We start from the raw sequence: 20,844 nt of genomic DNA, 5'->3' as shown, positions 1-20,844 counted from the left end.
TTTATTTCTATGTCTATACGAGCTCCTGATATTACCCACCCACTGTGGAGCCTATAATAATTTTCATTTAATCAAAATACTGCTAAGATTGCTCTGAGTTTAACTTTTAAAATTGTTTCATAAATTGTTCCACTGATAACTAGTTTTTTATATCTCTTGGTACAAAATCCTTTAAAATGCAATCAACTTCAGATACAAAATCAAACTCTAAGCATGCGTCTTTCGCCAACGACCATACCACGCTGAATACATCGGTTCTCGTCCGATCACCGAAATTAAGCAGCGTCGGGCGCGGTTAGTACTTAGATGGGGGACCGCTTGGGAACACCGCGTGTTGTTGGCATCGATCAAAATTTTTTTTTTCACCATTTCTTACTTTACTTGTAAATAGCTTTGGGTAATTCTCCATTTATTTACATAACAACAACAGTTGAAGGTTTGCAATATTTATTAGTTTAGTTTGTCTTGTTCTTGAAGAGAAGTCGTCCTAGTTGCGACTGCTGCTGGACGAAGAAGCTGTTTCCTTGTTGATCCAACCCCGCCTCGGGTGTGACGGACTGTCGAACCAGTTCCCTTAGGCTGGCTGAGATCTTGGCTGTACGATACCGGGCTTCATGTCGCCGTTGTCGGCAATCTAGAAATCGCTGTGATTTATGACGTTTCCTTTGAATATCCTGCTGCAATTGTTCGCGCTTCAGACGCTCTAATTGTTGACGTTCTTGCCAATGCTCCTCGTGCTGCAGTTGCTCCACTTGGTTATCGTGTTGCAGTCGCTTGAGGTAACCCTCCAGTACTTGGCCACGTAGTTCGTCGGCTCGACGCAGACGTTGCGTGAGTCGCATGCAAATGTCACGTTTCCTGAGCCTTGCATCCAATTGTTGCTCCTCTTGTTGCAAATTGACGGCCTCACTGCGTCGGGACTCCTCATAGCGACGTTGACACAGAGTCAGATCACGTTCCAATCGCATGGCCTTCAAACGTTGCTTGGCTGCCTCATCCTTGGCATCGAGGGCACCGCGCAGTCGCCGTAGCTCGGCAAGATCCCGCTCGGCCAACGCCTGCAGACGCGCCTTGGTCAATAGATAGTCCTGGAACTGTTTATCATGCACAGCCCGCTTATATTCCTCCAGCTGTTCGCACTTCAACAGCTGACGCTCCAATCTCTCATTCTCCCAATACTTTCTCGCCAGCCAAGCATGCTCCTTATCTACCGCCTGTTCACTACGCTTCACTGCCATCCGGTTGAGGATCTTCTGATCGTGACTTGGCACCTGGGCGTAGGCAGCACGCACCGTTGGCGCCAGACACAGATTGGCCATCGAGGCGCACAGCGAGTTGCCGGAACGTGTCAACTGGGCCTGGGATTGATTAAGCGGCATCAACGACATGTTCTCCTGTGACTTCGACTTGCCCCGTCCTTGAATGGCCAAACTGGAAGCATCGCTTGTTCCCAAGGCACCAAATACAGCCTGCAAAAGTAGAAAATGCATGTTGAAAAACAAATGTCAATTATAACAGTATTGATACAATATTCAGCATAGGTTGACTTAAGGAAGTACTAAAGAAGTAAATGTTAAAATTTTTCAAAATATATTTTTATGAAAATAAATTCTGTGAACAATTGAAATTTTCTAAACAAATAAAATGTAAATGCAGATCAATTGAGAGTTCAAACCATGATAAAATTGGCATTGCTTATCAAATCGGTCAAGTTTAAGCAAAGTTATGACATTTCAATGATGTGAATAATATATTAAGGCAAAGGTATGGTAAAAATGGCATGTGATAGAAAAAATTACCATTTTTAAATTTAAATGCAGAATCAATATTGAGGTCAAATCAAGATGAAAAAGACATAACTTGTTAAAATCGGCTAAGATTTGACAAAGTTATGTGACTTTAAAGTTTTGAAAACTATGCATGGCAAAAATAGCATATGATTGAAAAATTTAACCTTTTGTATTATAAATGCAGAATATATTATGGGGTCAAAAAATGACCAAAAAGAAATTCCTTATCAAATCGGTCAAGATTTGACAAACTTATGGCATTTTGAAGTTTTTAAATATATTTCAATTGTGCATGCACAATTGTGTTTCAGCACATATTTAAGAGAAATTCTTATTTCCGACTTCCTGCATTTTCCACGTCCATTGCTCACCTGCAACATTTGACAATCCCGCTGTCCGCCCGCTCCACGTCGTGAGCGTTTCTTTGACTGTGGCGGCTCCTCCTGCTCCTGATTCTGATCCTGCTCTTGCCTGGACTGACTGCGAGAGCTGCCGGCGCTCTTGGAGCGTTTGCTTCTGCCCGCTGTAGAGATTCTCGTTTGACACTCGGCGGAGCCGCGTCGACTGTGCGTTGTTTTGGCCTCTGTGGGCGATTTGGAAGCACTGCGTTGTCGTTGTTGTAGCCGTTGACTGCTGTGACACCTCTTCTGAGCACTTTCACTGCGCTGCAGCTGCTCCAGAATGTGTATCTCCTGCTCTAGTTGCTGCAGTTGCTCCGTTTTCGTTTCCGTTTCCGCTTGCGTTTGACCGCGTCCACTCACATTGCTACTGCTGTGCGAACTGTAGCAATCGCAGTGGCAAATGTCACAGCAGCTATCCGCCAGCTCCAATGCCTCCAGCAGCTGTTGGTGCTCTGCCTCCGTTTGGGCGCGACTCTTGTGGCGCCCCAAAGCGCGTCGCTTCTTCTTTGGCGTCATAATGCGGACGACGTCTTAGCAACTTTGCATTGCAGCTCAAGATGCGGGTCAAACTTTAAACTGGCACAAATTTACTTCAATCATAGCACAATTCCAAAAGGATTTATATTTTTGGCGCTTCCACAAGTCGTAAACCCAAATTCCTGTGCACCTGCGAGCACATTTCCTTACGATTTCCTATTCTTTCTATTTCTATTTCTATTCCCCAGTTTTTGTTTACTTTTTTATTGATTGCGCATTCACCCTGTTGCCCTGGACAACAAAACATTGGGCGAATTGTTTGAGTTATTTTTGTTTTGACTTTGGGGTTTTTTTAAGAACAACTATTCGAGGTTTTCTGTCGGGCTTTTCTGCCATCCATTAATTCCGGAAATTAGCTGTGCCAATTAGAACTGGCAAAATGAAAGCTTAACTCATCGAAGGACGTCAGAAAACTTTAATCAGCCAGTCAAACTTTACTTAACCTTACAGTGAATAAAAATCATTGAAAAGACATTTCCTTACCCACTTGCATACAAATCATAATTTTAAGATTAAAATAATTTGAACAAATAATTAATTCCCAATTATTATTGGCATTTTATTGTTATTCCCCATAAATTAACAAAACGCTTTTATTAATATTATTAATAGTATATACATTTTTTTCACAGGATGAATTAAATTGCGTATATTTTTTAAATAAAAGACTTGTATTTTTTAATAATCATATAATTAGTTTGGTATACAGTTGTATAAGTTTACGTATATAATATTATGCAATAGATAACGTACATAAACAATTAAATTCAATAGTTTTTCATAAATTCCAATAACAAAATACCTAAACTTTAGATACATTGCATAGACTGAAGGAATAAAATTAAAAAATAATTAACTTGGGTTAATTCAGATGGTTTAAGTTTCTTTATAGGTTTATATAAGTAATTGTTTATAATAAGTCGAGAGCTTAGATTAGTTTGAATATATAATGAACATTTTTTTATGGGGCTAGCTAATAATTTACACACTCAATTTACACCATTAAACGCTTGTCTTAATACTGACAATAACAAACAACAAAAAAATAAGTAAAAATAATAAATTGTTATATAATATTTAATGTCTAGTAAGTAATATTGCTCTGTTTGTTGTTGAGGTTAGTTGAGGTATACTACAGTAATAACGGAATAAAGAAAATAACAAATCAAATGCACAATTATAATAAAAATGCCTATTCGAAAACTAGAGGTATCGAGGTAAACGGCAGCACAGGACACGAGGGCTCCAATTGCAACGATGTGGCAAAACAATCTGCCGAGGAATTAAAATCGCCCAAGGTCTGCATAACTTGTCCCAAAGCAAACCTGTTGGTAATAAAATATAACTTTAGATATTGTTTAGAAGGTGTTGTCATTGATACTTGCCATATTTTGGGACAGTTGGGATCCAATTTGGCAGCATCCTTGAGCATTTTCTCAGCCAATCTCGGCTCGCCGAGCATTAAATGTGTTTCTCCCAAAGCACGCAATGCTTCCGTGTGGTTCGGATTGGCGGCAACAGCATTAAGGAAGCATTGTTTAGCATCCAGCCATTGCTCCAGATAGACATGCACCTGACCACGCTGTCAAAGTCAAAGAAAATGTCATTAAAAATACCATATTTGGATAGAATTCAATTGTTATATTTACCATAAACATTATCTGATGTGATAGCGGATAGATTTGTGTAGCTTCGTGAATGCAATTAAGTGACTCGTTGGGCTGATCGATGCGCATATAGAGGTCAGCCAGCAGCAGCCAGATCTATTCAAAGAATTACAAATTTCAATGGTTTTTAAATTGTATATAATATAATTCAATTGTTAATTTTATTTTAGATTCAAAACTGTCCTCGAATGATTTTTGCCAACAATAAATAAATCAATTATCCAAATTTTTATATTTAACTTACCTCAATTTGTAGCATCCAGGGACGTCGCGGTCCTGGACGTTGGGTAAAGGAGCTCAGTGAACTGGCTGCCTCACTTAATGCCTGCTCCACGCGGGAAACTGCAGCCAAGGAAGCAGCATAAACGGAATCTTGAAGAAGTAATAACAAGCTAAGAATTATATGCCAAACAAATAATGCAATGTTAAAAAAAGTATGAAAACAAATGAGAGATAGTTCAAGAGTGTAGAAAATAACCATACGAAGACATGCATTTAAAGATAGTGAGAGAATTTAGAGTATAACTAAGAGCAGGCAACAAGATGCAAAATTAAAGAGCAGGCAAAAAGAGAGTTTAATAAAGATTGAAAAACAGAGTGAAACAGAGAGTAAAAGCGTTATAAAAGCGTAGAAAGCGTTGAAAAGAAGGCATTTTATACACTTGCAAAAAACCTTATTCGAGTATCGATAAAATACAATTTTGCGTTAATAAATTTTAAACCATTATTCAACTGAATATTGATGATAGCATTGTCGATTTGGCAATGGATATCACAAACGTATCTTCTTTAAGCAAATTCCACTGCTACATTAATTTTTCCACCATTTAGTTCTTGAGACTTAAAGTTTTCAAATTTCAAAATCCGTAGCATACAAATTTTTTTTAATAGTATAAAGCAAATTTACCGAAACATACCGGTATAAACGCTTTGGTTTTTCGGTTTTAACGAAATAACCTTTAGCTGACGTACAAACTTTTCTTCAATCTTGTCATTTTCATTATATAGTAACTTTAACTGGACTACTAATATGCTTTGCAAGTGCATAAGAAAATTCGGTGTGCCGAAATTGCAGTTAGCTTTTTATTTATATTCGCAGTTGAGACTCACAATCATTTGTTATATGGTTTTTATGATATTGGTTTATAGACAGACACATTCCGCAGAAGATTTGGTAGTTACATAGATGTATTATATATGTTAAGATATGTATATAAGTGTATTTGGGTGTGTGTGTGTGTTTGTTTATACAAAACATATATAGGCGTTATTAGAATCATTAGTGTGTCGAGATGCAAACGATGCTCATATGAAATCAACTTACTCGAGTCCTTGTCGGACATTTGCGATGAATGCATCAAGTGGACGCCACTTTTAGTATCGGAATGTTTCTCCTCCTCACCGGCGAGCTGAGCTTCATATACTTCCCGCCAGACGGCGAGCATATGTTGAACCGTTGCCAGAGCCGTCTCTGCATCCTCCAGATTGAGTTGCAGATGCGCCTTGACATGCAACAACTGCAGATTATCGGGAAACTCATGCAGTGCATCCTCAACCACGCCCAGCGCCTCCCTTGGACGTCGCGATGCTGTCAAAAGCAGCGCAAACAAATGCAAACAAGGTGCATGCTCCATACGTAATGCCAATGCAAAGCGTATGTGACTCAAAGCCTCGCCCAGTTGATTAAGTAGTGCATATTGTAGTGATAAATAATACTCTGCTAGATGATCATTCCCATCCTGTTGCACCGCCCTCTCCAGAGACTCCAGTGCCAATTTGTTATATGCATCACGTTCGCTCTTCAATGTCGCCTGTATGGCCAACTGTTGATGGCCAATTCCTACAAAGAGTTGACTGCGAGATGGACGCAAACCTGAAAGATACAATTTAAAATTTGTTACTTTATTATCATAATATTTCGATATTCAATTTGTACAAATTTTTAACCTCCAAAATATCTTATAACAATTAAACGGTCTGTAACATTGAAAGTTTAAAGAAATAAGGAATATAAGCTTTGTAGTGTAAAAAAAATCAATTTTTTATTTAAGAGCGTGTTCAAGTAAATAATATTTAAAAAAAAAATAGGATGTCTTTTTGCCTAGTGTTATTTGAGCAAATCAAAGCGTAAATCATTATCAGTTGACAACAAATCACAGTAATTAATCGTTATTTAAACTTACCTTTGACCTCTCGCTTAAGCGCCTGCTGGGCATAATCTAAACCCTGCTTAACCGTCTCCAGACTCTCATAGCAGAGACGTGACGCCAGCAGACAGGGCAACGGATCGCCAGGTGTTAGCTTCATGGACTCTTGGAGCACTCGCAGAGCATGCGAATGCTTCTCGGCGGCCATCAAACTGAGTCCGTACTGTCGCCAGATGTGCTGCTCACCGAAACTGAACTTGAGGGCCTTCTCAAAGGACTCGTTGAGCAGCTGGACGAGACCCCAGCGGACGGTAGTGAGTGTGAGGAGATCATAGACAGCCGTCACATTGCCCATGGCATGTTGACGGGCCAGCCGAAAGTCCGGACTCTGGGAGAGCACAGTGTCGCGCACGGCGTGTGCCTCGGCAATGAGGAGCAGGAGTATGATTTCCTCCTGTTGATTGCGTGGCGTAAACTGTTGACGTCCCGCATATTTGCGTGGCTTCCACAGACGCTTGGTGGCGCCACCGCCGCGCAATGTGCTGCCACCGGTTTTGGTGGTAAATGGCGGTGTATAAATCGTTCCCGACACACCGCGCAACAAAACCTCTGCCAGCTGGCGAGCCAAAGTTAAACGCAACGATTGCGTTGCCCGCGTCTCGATGGCATTCAACATGATCCGATAACGCTCCACAGCCACCTGCAACTTGCCTGCCTTGATCAGCACAATGGGCGCACGTTGCAACGCCGTCTCCAGTATGGCGCCCATGCGTCGATTCACCTCCAACGTTACACTGCTGCTCGGTATTGTGCTGCTGATCGCAAAGCTGCTCGACGATTGCTGAACACCGCCGCCTGCATTGACATTCAACGTGGAGCCGGCGGTGGAATTGTTTGACGAGTTGTTGCTGCCACAGCCAATGTCGTACTCCTGCAGATACAACAGACCCAAATCGGAGGCGCGCTCAAAGCAACAGATCTGCAAATAAACAGGAAAGAGGTTTAGGGTGTACTCTGTATTCAAATTTCAATTCAATTTCGTTTGGGTTCGAACCTTGGTTCAATTTCATACACAAAAAATATTTGTATTGTTATACATTTTTCTCTTCATTTAAACTAAATAAATTTTTATTTTTTTTAAGAAATCAAATTTTGACAATAATTTAAATTTATATGAAGATTTAAATAAGACTTACTTTAATCCGAAGTCTCAAATAATTGCGTTATATTAGAAAACCATAAATTTTATGTAATTATTTTTTTTTTCGTACCAAACATTTTATTTTAGAAAGCGGTTTTGTTTAGGTAAATTGTTTCAAAGGTTCGGTTCATGATCCGGTTCAGGTGGCTTAAAAGCCCGCACTCAACCGGTTCTACGAGGTTCGGTTCAGAACCGATTTGCAGCCTTGGTTTTTTTTACTGAAGGCGTCCCCTTGTCGCTTATTCGAAAACTTTAAGCAGACATAACTTTTAAAAATCATAATCGATTTCATTCCGAAATATCAATTTTATCATAATTCTATTTTTTTTATATTACTGTCCAATTTGCCTTTACTTTCCCCTTGACGCTTTTACAAAAACTTTAAACTGTCATAAGTTGGTCAAATATGAAGCGTCTTTCTTGCGAAATATAAATTTTGTAATTATTTTGTTTCTGTTTTGATTTTGCATCAAAAAGTTATTAAATTAAAATTCAATTTCTTTTCTTCACTGACTTAATTACAGACACACTTACCATTTCCGTATCCTTTTCGGCCTTTTTGAACTTGGATGTGGGCTTGGTTGACTGCTGCTCCAGACAGAGTCCTTTTATGGCATACGACTCGGCCAGAATCTTGAGACTGCGTCTGTTTTACAATTATAGTATAAGTGAATATATTATTGTCAGTTTTTGATAATACTCAACATACAATGTCAGTTCCTTTTCGGCGAGTGTATTCAGCTCTGCCTTGACAAAGTTCTCCAGACTCTGCTCGAACTCTCCACAGGCGTAACACAATTTGGCCAACAGCAGATAGGCGTCAAGTGCAATGCCCGCCTTTTGGCCGCTTTCGCCCAGGGCCAGATTCAGGTAACGTCTCGCATCGACCAGGCCGCTTTTGGCCCGTCCAAAGTTCGTTTCGGGCGCCACTGCATGCTCCTCCAGATAACTTTCCAAGCGCGCCTCGCCCATCAGAAAGTTGGCCAGGCATTCTACAAAGAGAGTAAGAGAGTGAGTGGGTGAGAGGGAAGAGGGAAGGAAAGAGAACGTTGTCATGCATCTTGTTTGTTGTTAACATATGGCTGTGACCTTTACCGTTATGTGGCGATCCCGTTTTCAGCTCGTCCGTCAATTCGATGACGCGCTGCCATTTGCCTTCGCTGCGGCAACTCTCAATCTGAGCCTCGATTTTGGTCGTATTGTTACGCGTACGATTGGCCATGTTAATGTGGCACGTGGCACGACCTGCACTGCACGTTTGTTGCCGCTCCTTTCGTTTTATTTAGAATTTAATTTGTAATTCGATTATAATTTTCGCAACACACGTACACAAACACACAACAACAGTTGTGTTCCAAGTGTGCAGCGTTGCCACCGTATCAGAATTCAAGGTTGTCTCAATAGCTCTGACGTCACGCGTTCACAATAGTCTATCGTACATTTCGTTGAATACAGCTGCTTCATTGTGTATATTTGTTAATTTTGCCTTATTGCTATATTAATCATTTATTTTCAATTACTGCTGCTCTGTCTAAGCCCCTCATCTAAAAATGACTTGCGCAATGTGTAACCTTGCGAAATAGACCATGCTGAAGGCTGCCACTGCACAATCAGCTGATCAGCAAACACCAGCCATTTTTAGTCAATTTTCACACAAAACTGGTATTTCGTCACCTCAAGTGAAGAGAATTTACAAATTTAATGAAAAAAAACTATATATCCAAAAATCGACAATATTGTAAAAAAAATTCTGCAAAAAAAATTAAAATAAAAAAAATTCAATATTGTTAGTTGCAAATGCAATTTGATCAAAATGATACATGCTGCCAGATCGGAAGATTTTGCAGGGTGGCAGCCTTTAGAATGGGTAGCAGCCTTTGGTTCAAAACAGTGTTTCCACACCAGTGCTGCCAAGCTTTTAGGGGGAACAATAGCTGTTTCTGGCGGAAAAGCATCTAAATTGGTTTTTGTGGGCACTTCTGTACTGTTTTACTGAAAATATTTATAGCAAATTCATGCTGAAAATATATTTAGAATTGCCAGATTTCCAGCTAATAGAAATTTAACATTTTTCTATCAAACAAACTCTGATTGTAGCCAGAATTAGCTATAAAATAGCTAAGTTTGCAACAGTGCAAGCCACACTGATTTCAGTTCTTATTTTGTTGTTGTGCGATACGCACGCGTTGTGCGCAAATTTTTCCCAAAAAATATTATAAATATAAATGCGGCATTTTGGTGAAAGAAAAATACATTTTTAAAACTTGCTGTCTGCAAATTAATAAAATGAAGGCGAATAGAAGAATAGTGATAAGAAGAGCTGCAACTATTAGAAAATGCAATGGAAAATACTTTTGAATTTAATTAAACTTGTAAATATATACATATTATGGAGCAGTCATTAAACTAACGGTAAGCTGTTGTGTCTGTTTATATTTTGTAATTTAGCTAAAAGCACAAATACATGCGCAAATGCCCCCCAGAGCGTAGTGTGACCATATATGCGTGTATGTGAGTGTGTGTGTAGCGCCGTTTTGGCTAACGCTCAGCTGTTTAGTTGTTGTTGTTGTTGGTGTGGACGCCGCTAGAGCGAGCACACACTTACACACACACACACATATGCATGCAGTTGTCCCACTCGTGAGAAAGTGAGAGTAAATGACATGCAATCAATTGCGTGTGTTTATTGCCGTTTATCAATTTCATTAAATGCATCACTGCATTCCACCCACACTCACTCACACCCGTGCACATTCATCGAAAGCTCGTTCTAATTGGGAAATTGACACACACACACAGTTAAGCTTTTGATTTGCATTTGCGCTCGCTGACAAATTATTTAAGTTCAATTGCATTTATTTCGTATGTTTTTTTAGTTTCTATCAATTTTACGCTCCATTTGAGCGGTACCTAAAATTACTTGACTCTAGTCAGTTTTTATCGCGTGCCTTGTCAATTGGCCAAATGGGCACCATACCTCCCCCTCCCATTAGCAATTCATAACACGTTCTAACAATAAAAATAACAAATTATTACGTAAAACAAACATTTAAATGCACATTAAAATAAACGTATATAAAATACAACTACAACAACATCAAAGTCAAAGATTTTTAGCACTGCGCGCCAAATCAAAACAAAAAGAAAAAAAAACATTAGCGGTTCGCAAAGCTGCGTGTCTGTGTGTATGTGCTTGAAAGAAAGAAAGAAAGATGGGAGAGCGCGCAGCTTTTTGGGTACGTCAACGTCGGCAGCGGTTTTGCATGCTTATGACGTAATGACAATATTATCAAGTCAAGCAGTCAGTCAGAAAGAGAGAGAGAGAGAGAGAGAGAGAGAGAGTGAGAGAGAGAGAGAGAGAGAGAGAGAAAGAGTATGTGGGAGTATGATTGCATGTACAGTGGTATGTAAATGATGAAAAATATACACATAAAAATTTATGAAGCGTGAATATTACTCATTAAAAATAAAATAGGAAATCCAAGTGCTGACTAATTTGCATATACAACAGAGAATTTCTAAAGCGAACGCCTATCGATCTATCTCTATTAATAAATTGTATATTTTAACTAATATTTAAAATTGTAAATCGTACGAATTCCGAATGCTTACAAAAAATAAAATAAGGAAATTCAACTAAATAAAATATTTAGAAAAAATAATTTGGAACACAAAATAGAACGATTTTTAATACATTTTTTTTTATTTTGACTTTTTCAATTTTTTGTCTTCTCATTTTTTTCCCTAATTTTTATTTCCATATAACAATATTCACAATTTTGCCCTTTCCTAGTTTTTATCTTTAGAATATTTTTTCCTTATTTTTTTTTAATTTTAATTACAGAATTCCTAATTTTGGTTTCCGAATTTTTAATTTAAAATTTAATGCTTAATAGTTGTGTTTTCCTAATTTCTTATTTTCAAAGTTTCGTATTCTAAGTAATATATTTTTTCGTTTTTAAAGATATATATTGCAAGTGCACAGCATATAGTACTAATATATGTAATTAACAAGTCACTGACACTGTAAACACATGCTATAGTCATAAAGATAATCAAAAACATTTATTTTAGTTGCACTGTGCAACATGCAGCTTGGACGTTGCTTGCTGTGTACAGTACCAGCAGGTGGCTGTGGTGTGTGTGTGTGTGTGGATGGGTGGAGGGGATTGAGAATACAATTGTTTGGTGCTTAGGGGCGCCGACGTCGTCGTCGTCGGTGTTGCCGCCATTACAGCGAAACATGCATGCTGCGCTCAACGGTACATAACAGCAAACGTTGCCTGCAAGCGCAGCCAGCCGATGTCGAAGATGTGGGACACGAGACAAAGTGGAAGAACTCAACTTAACTGATATGTGGAGCAGAGCAGGGTGTGGGGCAGGAGTGCTTCGCAGGCAGGCAATCATTCAGAGAGCGCTAAATCGTTTGCGTATTGAAACATGGCCGCCCGCCCACTCTCCCTCTCTCTCTCCCTCTGCGTCGCTCTCGCAGTGAAACATTTTGGCATATGAAACGAACATTCGCAGTCTTAAGCTGCTCACTGACTGTTGTTGTAGCTCTTCCTATTACAATTTTATTGTTTTTTTTTTTTTGTGTGAATTTTTATTGTGCGCACATTCTGACTTTTGTTTATTTTTTTCTTTGTTTACTTTTGTTGTTGCTTTTTATTTACATGTGACGCTATTGCTTTGCCTACTTGTCTTTATTTGCTTGTTGCTTTTTTGGCAGGTGCCCAGCCTCACAAATACATATGTATGCACACACGTACAAAACTGACTTATCCACTCCCCTTGGAAGGCCACTCATTAAGCCGCTCCATATCGTCATTATAGCTTTGTGTGTGTGTGTGTGCGACCTGCCTCTTCTTTTGACTGAGCTTTTATTATACCCTGTGCACATTAAACATTTTCAAGAAGGGTATATTAGTTTTTTGTCGCAAATTTAACATAGCGCACGAATGACATTTAAGTGCCAGTGCACAGGGTATCCTACCATCGAGTGCGGTTTTTTTTGTGGTGTTCCTTCTTCACCTGCATTTGCCTTCAAGTCACGCGCTCGCTACTCTCTGACTTTGGCACGTAACTCTTTTTATATATTTTTTGCGCCGTTTTATTTACGCTCTCTCTGCCCCACCTCCCCATTCATAAGAGTGTCGCATGTTCTTTAGGCATTTTGATAGGCTCATCTATCTCTTTGACAATCTCCCTCTCTCTCTCTCTCTCTCTCTCTCTTTTAAGTTTGCTCTTTGCAAATGAAACTGCTTTAGTTACGTTACATTTTTTTTTTTTGCTCTTTAAGTAACTTTTTTGTTTTGTAAGTCCTAGCTTAGTTGACCTCCTTTTTAGGGCTAAGACTAAAACTTTGATGCCAAGAGATAACACATGCTCTCTGCTGACTTTGTCTTGCAATTTTCTAGCACTTTTCCCCCTCTACTTGTTGTTGTTGTCGGTCTGCTTTTGTCAGTTTTCTTGGCCATAAACAAGTGACAAACATAAACATGGCTGGCATACATTTGGGTAACATACATAGATAAACAAATACATGCACACATACGCATACACATTTAAGTCAGCATCTTTCCCTCCCCATCTCCTTAGCACTGCCTTTTGCTCCTACGCTTTTTATTGCCACAACGCGACTATCAATAAAGTTCGATTTGCGTGTGTGTGTGTGTGTGTGTGTATGTGTGTTCAAGGCCCATAAATCAAGTTAAACTAAACAAAAAAAGAGAAAAATAAAGAAGAAGAACGAATAATATCAAGAAGCAGCAAAGCAAACATATAAATTTATGTTTGGCCACGCTTCTTACTACGCTTTATGCCAATATTTCTGCCAGCACCACCTACATCTTCTTCTTCTCATTCTCCTTCTATTTCACCTTCCTCTGCTATGATCACCAACCCCTCTCGTACCGTATGCTTCTTCTTCTTCAATCTCATCCATTACAGCAGCAAAAGAGAAAAAAATTCGCTGGCACAGCACAAACAACAAATGTGGACGATAACGTCGATTTCGCTGCTAGCTACCTTTTCTACTACTTTTTTTTAACAGCTACCACATGCTTAACATACAGTGTCTCCTACTTTAACACATTACACGTGTTAAATAAATTTATCTTTTGACGGGATGAAGATGTACTTAAAATTTAAACGCTGATTTTGTATATAAATGTTTTAATTTAAGTAAAATGTTTTTTTTTATTTGTTATATATGTTATACATATTTATAAAAATAGCTATAAAAACCGACCTTACTTAAAAATGTAGTGGGTCAAATAAGCTGTGAGCCACTGTGAGCATACTTGAGTTCTTTCTGATATGTTTGTCTGTCTCCCTCTCTCTCTCTGTGTATGAGTGTGTGTGTATTACATTTCAAGCTGAAAACTTTTTTTTTGTTTTATTGCTTAATATTTCATAGTGCTTTGATGCCAATAAAAAAAGTAATGACATCCCTTTTCTTGTTAGCTTATTCGTTGGCCCTTTTATCCTTGCCCTTTCAAATTTAACTTTTGGTTTTCTCTTTTGCACTGTTTATATTGTTGAGTTTAAGGTTGCATTTGTTTTGTTTACAAATTGAGAAGCTTTGAACTTTAAAGCTCTTTAAATTGAAACTTTGGCTAAAATGAGAGATGGCAATTTACAAATTAAACACATAAATACATATTTTTACATTTATTTATAAATCAAAATTATTTTGACTCATCTCCCCCTTCCCCTTGCTTCGCAGCTCAAAGTTTTCCATTTCATTTTCAAATGACAACAACATTTTGTACATATGTATTTTATAAGAAGAACAAGAACAACAATAGATGTGAGTCAAATGACCAAAGCGCCAATAGAAAAGAAAAACAAAAAAGAAACAAAGCAACAACTACATCTACTAGAATAAAAAGAAAACAAAAACATGAATGAAAAGCAGAGGAGCAAAAACTAAAAATACGAATTTATATGCAAAACATTTCAACTTGCTTGAATTTCAAACATTTTTCGCCAGCTTCATTCCTGTGTCATGCCTATTAATATGTGTGTGTGTGTGCCTGCGTGTGAGTGTTTGTCAACCAAGTTTGTATGTATGTATGTATATGTAGCTCAAAGCTCCAACTGAGCGAGCCTGCAACGACGACAAATGACATTTGACTGCGTCGGCGGCAGATGTATGCGTATGCGTGTGTGTTTGTGTGCTCCACTCTCAGTGCCTCCCATCTTCTATTTTTGTTCCATTCAGACCGCAGTCGTCGCCCCACTTAGCGCTCTCTCTCCCACACAGCCGCGAGTTTTTTTTTTCTTCTTACATTTATTTGTTTGTTTTTTTTTTTTTTGTGCTCTACTCATTTGCATTTTTATGCGTTGACGTCGCTGTTGGAATTTTATTCACTTTGCATATTTTTTTTTGTGAATTTGACTGTGGTATTATTTTTGTTGTACTTTTATGAAATCATTTGTTGCAACTCAATTAATGTTGTACACCCGTGTATTTGATTAAGTATCTTAGATGCACAAAATGACCCTGGCATACAATTTTTTTTTATAATTATTTGTAGGTAAATTAATTTGAAATAGCTTAAAACTTAAAAGGTAGGCAAAAACAATAACGTTACACATGAAATTGAAATCCAAATGGGAAAGGGAATGGAAATGTTCTATGAGTAAACAAAATGTGTGGAATGCTTTGGAATCGGCACAAGACAGCGACTAATTGAAAATCGAAGCAAAACTTTAATGCATTTCATATATCAAAAAAGAGAAGAGTCAATAACAGTAGAACTTGCTTAGTAGTGAACTTTAATATGAAGTATTTATTTCTTTAACTCTTAAAGTTATTGTAGACTAATATAAATAAGGGATCGTAAAGATTCATTATATTTATTTTTTTTTAAATCCAAAACTCAATGACAGGGAGTACAAATATAAGAAAAAGAATAACACCTTAATGATCATTTTTAAGATACATATCTTTGCATACCTACGTTGTGCACATTACACATACAGACACTATGTTTGAGTGCACTTTCGTAGTGAAGTTTGACAATTTCGTTCTATCTATGTACGCACATAATTTTACTTACAACATTATTGCTTACTGCACTTAATTTACCGCTGTTCCATTTCCTCTTCATTTTGATTGTGAGACACAGACAACGCAATTGAAAGAGAGCTGCATACAAACATACATATGTACATACTTAGGTATGTTGTGAATTGTAAGAGAGTTGGAGTGGCAGCACCAGCAGCAGAGCAGCAAGCAGAGGTAGTTCAGCTTAGTGCTATTGCTATTGTTTTTGTTGCTGTCTGTCTAGTTTGGTCTTTCGTTGCTTTTGTTTTTGTGCCGTTTTCTTTTGCACATTTTTAATCCATGTTAGTGCATCTGTCACTGCCACTGTCCGCTGTTCGTTGTTCGCTGCCGGCGTCGCTGCGCCCATTAGCGAAGAGCTTTTGCTTTGCGTTCGTTGTTTTCAATTTGCTCACACAACAAATATTGCCAAAAAGAGACAGACAGATTGACGACCTTGACTAGCATAAAGCAACTGCAATAAATAATTGTAGACATATTAGAGATGTGTATAAAGCTAATAAATATCGCAATTAATTGGCATACAAAAGAATATTCAAATATTGTAAAAGTGAAAAAATAAATAAAGTTGAAATGGGTTAAGTTTATACGTGTTACATAAATAATACCATGATAATAAGCGAACGTGACACGGCATGTTGGCAACACAGCTGTTGGCTGGTCAACGAACCTGCTTTGTTAGCAAATAAAACTACAACTTGTTAGTTTTTATTATCTCTACAAATTGACAACAACAAGCAGAAACAACAACAAATGCAACAACTAAGACAACTATGAACAAGCAAGCGAATAGTCATGATAATTTTCAACTACCGACGCCAACTGCATTGAGTGGCGAGCGAGGGGAGCGACAATAGTTCGGGAAATATGAGCAGAAATTATCGCAAGTAAAACAACGCCTACTTTTGGTTTAATGGCAATGGAAGGGGGGCTAGTTGGGGCAGGCCGCAATTCAGGCAAGTCGATTAACACACGTTACACGCATTTTCAATTTCAACAAAATAAAAGTAAAACCAAAAGCAAACACACACACAGACTTACCGACACTCACACTCACACATGAGCTAGAAATACGCTGGCAAAAGCAACCGCAAAACAGAAGACGACGACGACGATTGTGAAGTTGGAGTCCAACTACGCACAGTGGGCACAACACATGAGACAAACTGAAATTTGTATTACATTTGTATTCTATGTCATGTTGTTACTATTGTTATTTTTATAGCACTTCAAGAAATCAATTAAGAAATTTTCTTAAATGTTTAGGTTTTGTTTTATATTAATTATTAACCTAAAACATAAGAGTTGAAACTTAAGATTTAAAGTCTTGAAAATTCTAAAATTACAAGGGAGACCTTTTTGCATTAACTTGAATGCAGAATGAGTTTAGAGGCCGCACTATGTTCAAAATTAAATTTCACTTGAATATCAATTGAGTTTTGAGAAAGTTATGGATGCTTAAAGTTGGTCAGACTTTTGACCTAGCAATTTTACAATTCAAAATTTGCATTATTTTGTATTACAAAGCAAAGTTATTTACTTGCATAGAAAAATATACCTAAACTGTACTGGTACAAAGGTTTTGGTTCTTGAAAAAGATTTTTATTCGGTTATGGGTCCGGTTCTGGTACTGAAAATGAAACGGTTAGTTGCCGGTATTATTAACTGTAATAAACACTTATACCTAAAAAGAGTCGCACATGTTTAAACATTTTCAGCATGTTGGCCCACTGTGCGATACTGAGCCCCCAAAACTCGTCGCTGCCCCGCAATTTTGACTGCCTGCAAAGTGAACAAAACGACATCGTCGTCGTCGTTGTCGAGTGTGTGTGCGATAACTTTGACAACGATAAATTGTGTTATGCTGGCTGCCGTAGTCGTCGTCGTTCGTTTGTTCGTTCGGCTGAGCGCCACAAATTGAGAGGAGGAAAGAGAGAGAGAGAGAGGTAGGAGAGATATGGGAGGTGAAAGAGTCAAAGCGTTTCTTCGTCGCTGCTTCCATCAAATTCGTTAGCATTGCAATGTGCGTTGTTCGTCGTTCGTCCTTTTTCAACTGCACTTGTCGTACATTGCTGTTGCTCCTACTGTAGCGACTGCGGTAGAGAGAGTACGACTGCGGTTGCTGCCCCTGTTGTTCTTGTGGTTATTATTATTATTGTTGTTGTTGTACCTAGACCAAACTCTACATGTGGCAATAGCTGGACTGACTTAACTAAACTGACTGAGCGTCGTTCAATGTTCGCTTATCACATTATTTTGCTATTTATGGTTTTGCTTGCAATATTTCCTTTTTTTTCACTTTTCGCTTTATGATAACATAATACACATTCACTTACACACGCAGACACACACACACACACATTCACTTGCTATGCACAGCGGTCATTGTTGTTATTTTTGTTGTCTTTGTTGTTGTTGTTTTTATTGTTGCGACAACTCTTTCGTGATTCTGATTTGTTCAATAGTTTTGCACACTGATTCAAGTTTCATGTGCAACGGAGCTTTATATAGTTTCCGTATTTTCCATAGTTTTACATATTTCTACAAAATTAGTCACAAAAAATAAGTTTTTTAGAATTCATAATCAAACTTATACTTAAAAAGATAAAACATTATATCGAATTTTATTTTAAAAGCGAAAGTCGCATAAAAGTATCGAGTTTTCTAAAAGAAATATTTGTTGAAAACGCAATTGTAATTTCAAAATACAGGCGTCCTTTTATTACAAATCTTATTTTTCTTGTATCGTTTTTATGTCTGATTCAAGCTTTTGCATTTTTGTAAGTCATTTATCACGTTCGTTCATCATAAATGTCCATTTTTTATTGAAAATCGATTTAATTAACTCGATAAATTGTCATCTTATATACTTGAGATCATTATTTTTGATAATAATAATATTGTCAAATTCCATTGCAAATAGTTAAAGTAAATCTTAAGTTCATAATAAAATATATAAAATTCGTAGTTTAATTTCATATAAGATATTTGGTAGCATAATATTATCGTAATATTTTTGATCGATTATTTTGTTTATCAGATCACAGTGCTGTACATTTATTGCTACTTTTCGCTTATCGTTAGTTTGGCTTGCCAATAATGCAATCAATTGTGTAGTTTGATTAAAGAAATAATAATATTATTATTTTCGTCATGCATTATGGGGATACATCTGTGTGTGTGTGTGTGTTTCTATTACATTTATCGTTTATTGATGTTGCAGTTTGTGCCACAATTGCTGTGGAAGCCACAAAATTGCGACTGGGGGGTGTTGGGTGTATACACTATGTTCATGTATATGTATCATTGCCAAGGACGTCGTAACTGAAATAACTGGCATTTTCCTTTGTGACTGCATAAATTTGTGTGGAAATGATTATACGCTGCTTTACAACTTTCTATTTTGTTTTCTCCCTTTTCTAGCTTTTACAATAAATACCAACCCCTGATGAGCATATAATATTAAGCAATGTTGTAACAGTGATTGATAGCGGTAAGTTTAGTTTTTGCCGTTATTTAATTTTTTTTATTGATATAACAACTTTAACAAATTGCATATTTGTTATAATTAAAAAAAAGTTTAATTATCTCATCAATTGAGGAGATCCAACACCTGTTTAAATTTAGAAACGGAATCATCCAAAAATAAAAACTTTGCAGGCAACGTTGTCAAATTTCAGTAGGTGTTACCACAGTATTTTTAAAAGCCAGTTTTATTATCTACAATGTAAAATGTTTAGGAAATGTATAATGTAATCTCAGGGAATTAATTCCAAGAAATTTTGTCCAAGTTTAATAGAATTTTGCTTGTGTTGCAACGTTGCCACACTTCGTCAAAGAACTTTTCGCTTTGTGAGGACGACGTGTAACGAAATTAAATGTAGCCTAATTAAGTTAATACGTTGCTTAGTCGAGACCATGTAAAGTGTGCGGCAACCATGGGTTAAGCATGCACAAGCAAATCGACCTGCGTGTTTCTGTATGCGTGTGTATGCGTGTGTGTATGTGTTTTAGGGAGTTGTGGAACTCGAAAACTAATCAAAAAAAAGTTTGCTTCTCCCCAAGCAAGTAATCCAATTAGCTGTCACACGGCTAAGACAAATAGCCGAAAATTAAAAGCAACACGTAAAAAACATCGAAATTATGCATAGAGTTGTAGTTTTTGATTGCATGTAGGTATGTGTGTGTCCACACAATTTATAATAAATTTTCATATGCAAAAAATGCAAAAACAACAACAAATCATGTCCCTGGTGTCCTGGGAGCAAAAACAACAACAACACAAATATAAACAAAACCACAACAGCGATACTTTTGGCACACAAATCTCAATTTAAAACAATCAAATGCAATGAAAAAGAGTAGAAAAAATACAACAGCAATAACAAAAGCAAAGCAAAAGCAACAACAATAACAGAAAACAACAACGCAAAACTGTAAACAAATGAAATATGCACAACTACATGCACATAGTCAAGTGCGATGGCGCAATACACGCACACACACGCATAGCGTCTCATTTACTCATTCGCTCGCTCTCTCGCTCGCTCACATGCTGCTGTTTGTTCACCACACTTAGACTCAGAGCGTTGGTCTCGGTCTCGACGAAATGTCTCACTGTCTCACTGTCGGCGAGTTAGCGAGTCAGTGAGTCAGTCGGGCAGACGATGCGCGCCGACGTTTCGTTGTGTTTTCATGCGTTCCATAGCCGCTACAACGCAACGCCTTGGCAATGAAACGTTTCAGTTGGTGTCAAAACGTGAACGTGTGCGGAACGTTGAAGTTGACAGAGTGCGCGTTGTAGAAATCTGTAAGCGGCAAACGTGAGCAGCTGTAAAAATACCGACGGCAAAAACGAGCAAACAAGAAAAACAAAATTAGAAATATGTATTAGCTGTGCGTATATCAAACAGAGGCTAAAAGGCTAATAAAAGTCAATAAACAAACAACAATTGGCCACTGGCCAGAAACAGTGAGATTGGCATTGTTATTTACATCAAATAATAGGCATACATACATACATATATGAT

General features: G+C 37.7%; 2 protein-coding genes and 1 non-coding gene across 4 annotated transcripts; 1 reads left to right on the top strand and 2 right to left on the bottom strand.

The window, feature by feature from the left end:
* The first annotated feature begins 224 nt into the window (after nucleotides 1-224).
* Nucleotides 225-343, top strand: LOC117785995. The gene has a single exon (XR_004617534.1). It is a non-coding gene; the product is annotated as a 5S ribosomal RNA (ribosomal RNA).
* A 38-nt stretch (nucleotides 344-381) lies between these two features.
* LOC117784087 (trichohyalin) lies at nucleotides 382-2,783 on the bottom strand. The gene is made up of 2 exons (XM_034621698.1): nucleotides 2,162-2,783; nucleotides 382-1,469 (listed from the first exon to the last, which is right to left on the bottom strand). The coding sequence occupies exons 1-2, from the start codon at nucleotides 2,705-2,707 to the stop codon at nucleotides 456-458; spliced, it is 1,560 nt and encodes a 519-aa protein (XP_034477589.1). The 5' UTR covers nucleotides 2,708-2,783; the 3' UTR covers nucleotides 382-455.
* A 626-nt stretch (nucleotides 2,784-3,409) lies between these two features.
* LOC117784976 (tetratricopeptide repeat protein 7B) lies at nucleotides 3,410-8,965 on the bottom strand. 2 transcript variants are annotated; one of them, XM_034622842.1, is made up of 9 exons: nucleotides 8,839-8,965; nucleotides 8,453-8,735; nucleotides 8,278-8,389; nucleotides 6,579-7,521; nucleotides 5,720-6,268; nucleotides 4,640-4,767; nucleotides 4,378-4,491; nucleotides 4,114-4,310; nucleotides 3,410-4,053 (listed from the first exon to the last, which is right to left on the bottom strand). In XM_034622842.1, exons 1-9 carry the CDS (start codon nucleotides 8,963-8,965, stop codon nucleotides 3,921-3,923), a joined length of 2,586 nt encoding a protein of 861 aa, XP_034478733.1. In that variant the 3' UTR covers nucleotides 3,410-3,920. The 2 variants fall into 2 exon arrangements, with proteins under 2 accessions (XP_034478733.1, XP_034478734.1); XM_034622843.1 differs by having other exon boundaries at nucleotides 3,921-4,053; nucleotides 4,640-4,737.
* Nucleotides 8,966-20,844: the final 11,879 nt, after the last annotated feature.

This window comes from Drosophila innubila (assembly GCF_004354385.1).
Source record: "Drosophila innubila isolate TH190305 chromosome 2R unlocalized genomic scaffold, UK_Dinn_1.0 1_C_2R, whole genome shotgun sequence".
NCBI lineage: Eukaryota > Metazoa > Arthropoda > Insecta > Diptera > Drosophilidae > Drosophila > Drosophila innubila.
This window is presented reverse-complemented; position numbering and strand designations above follow the sequence as displayed.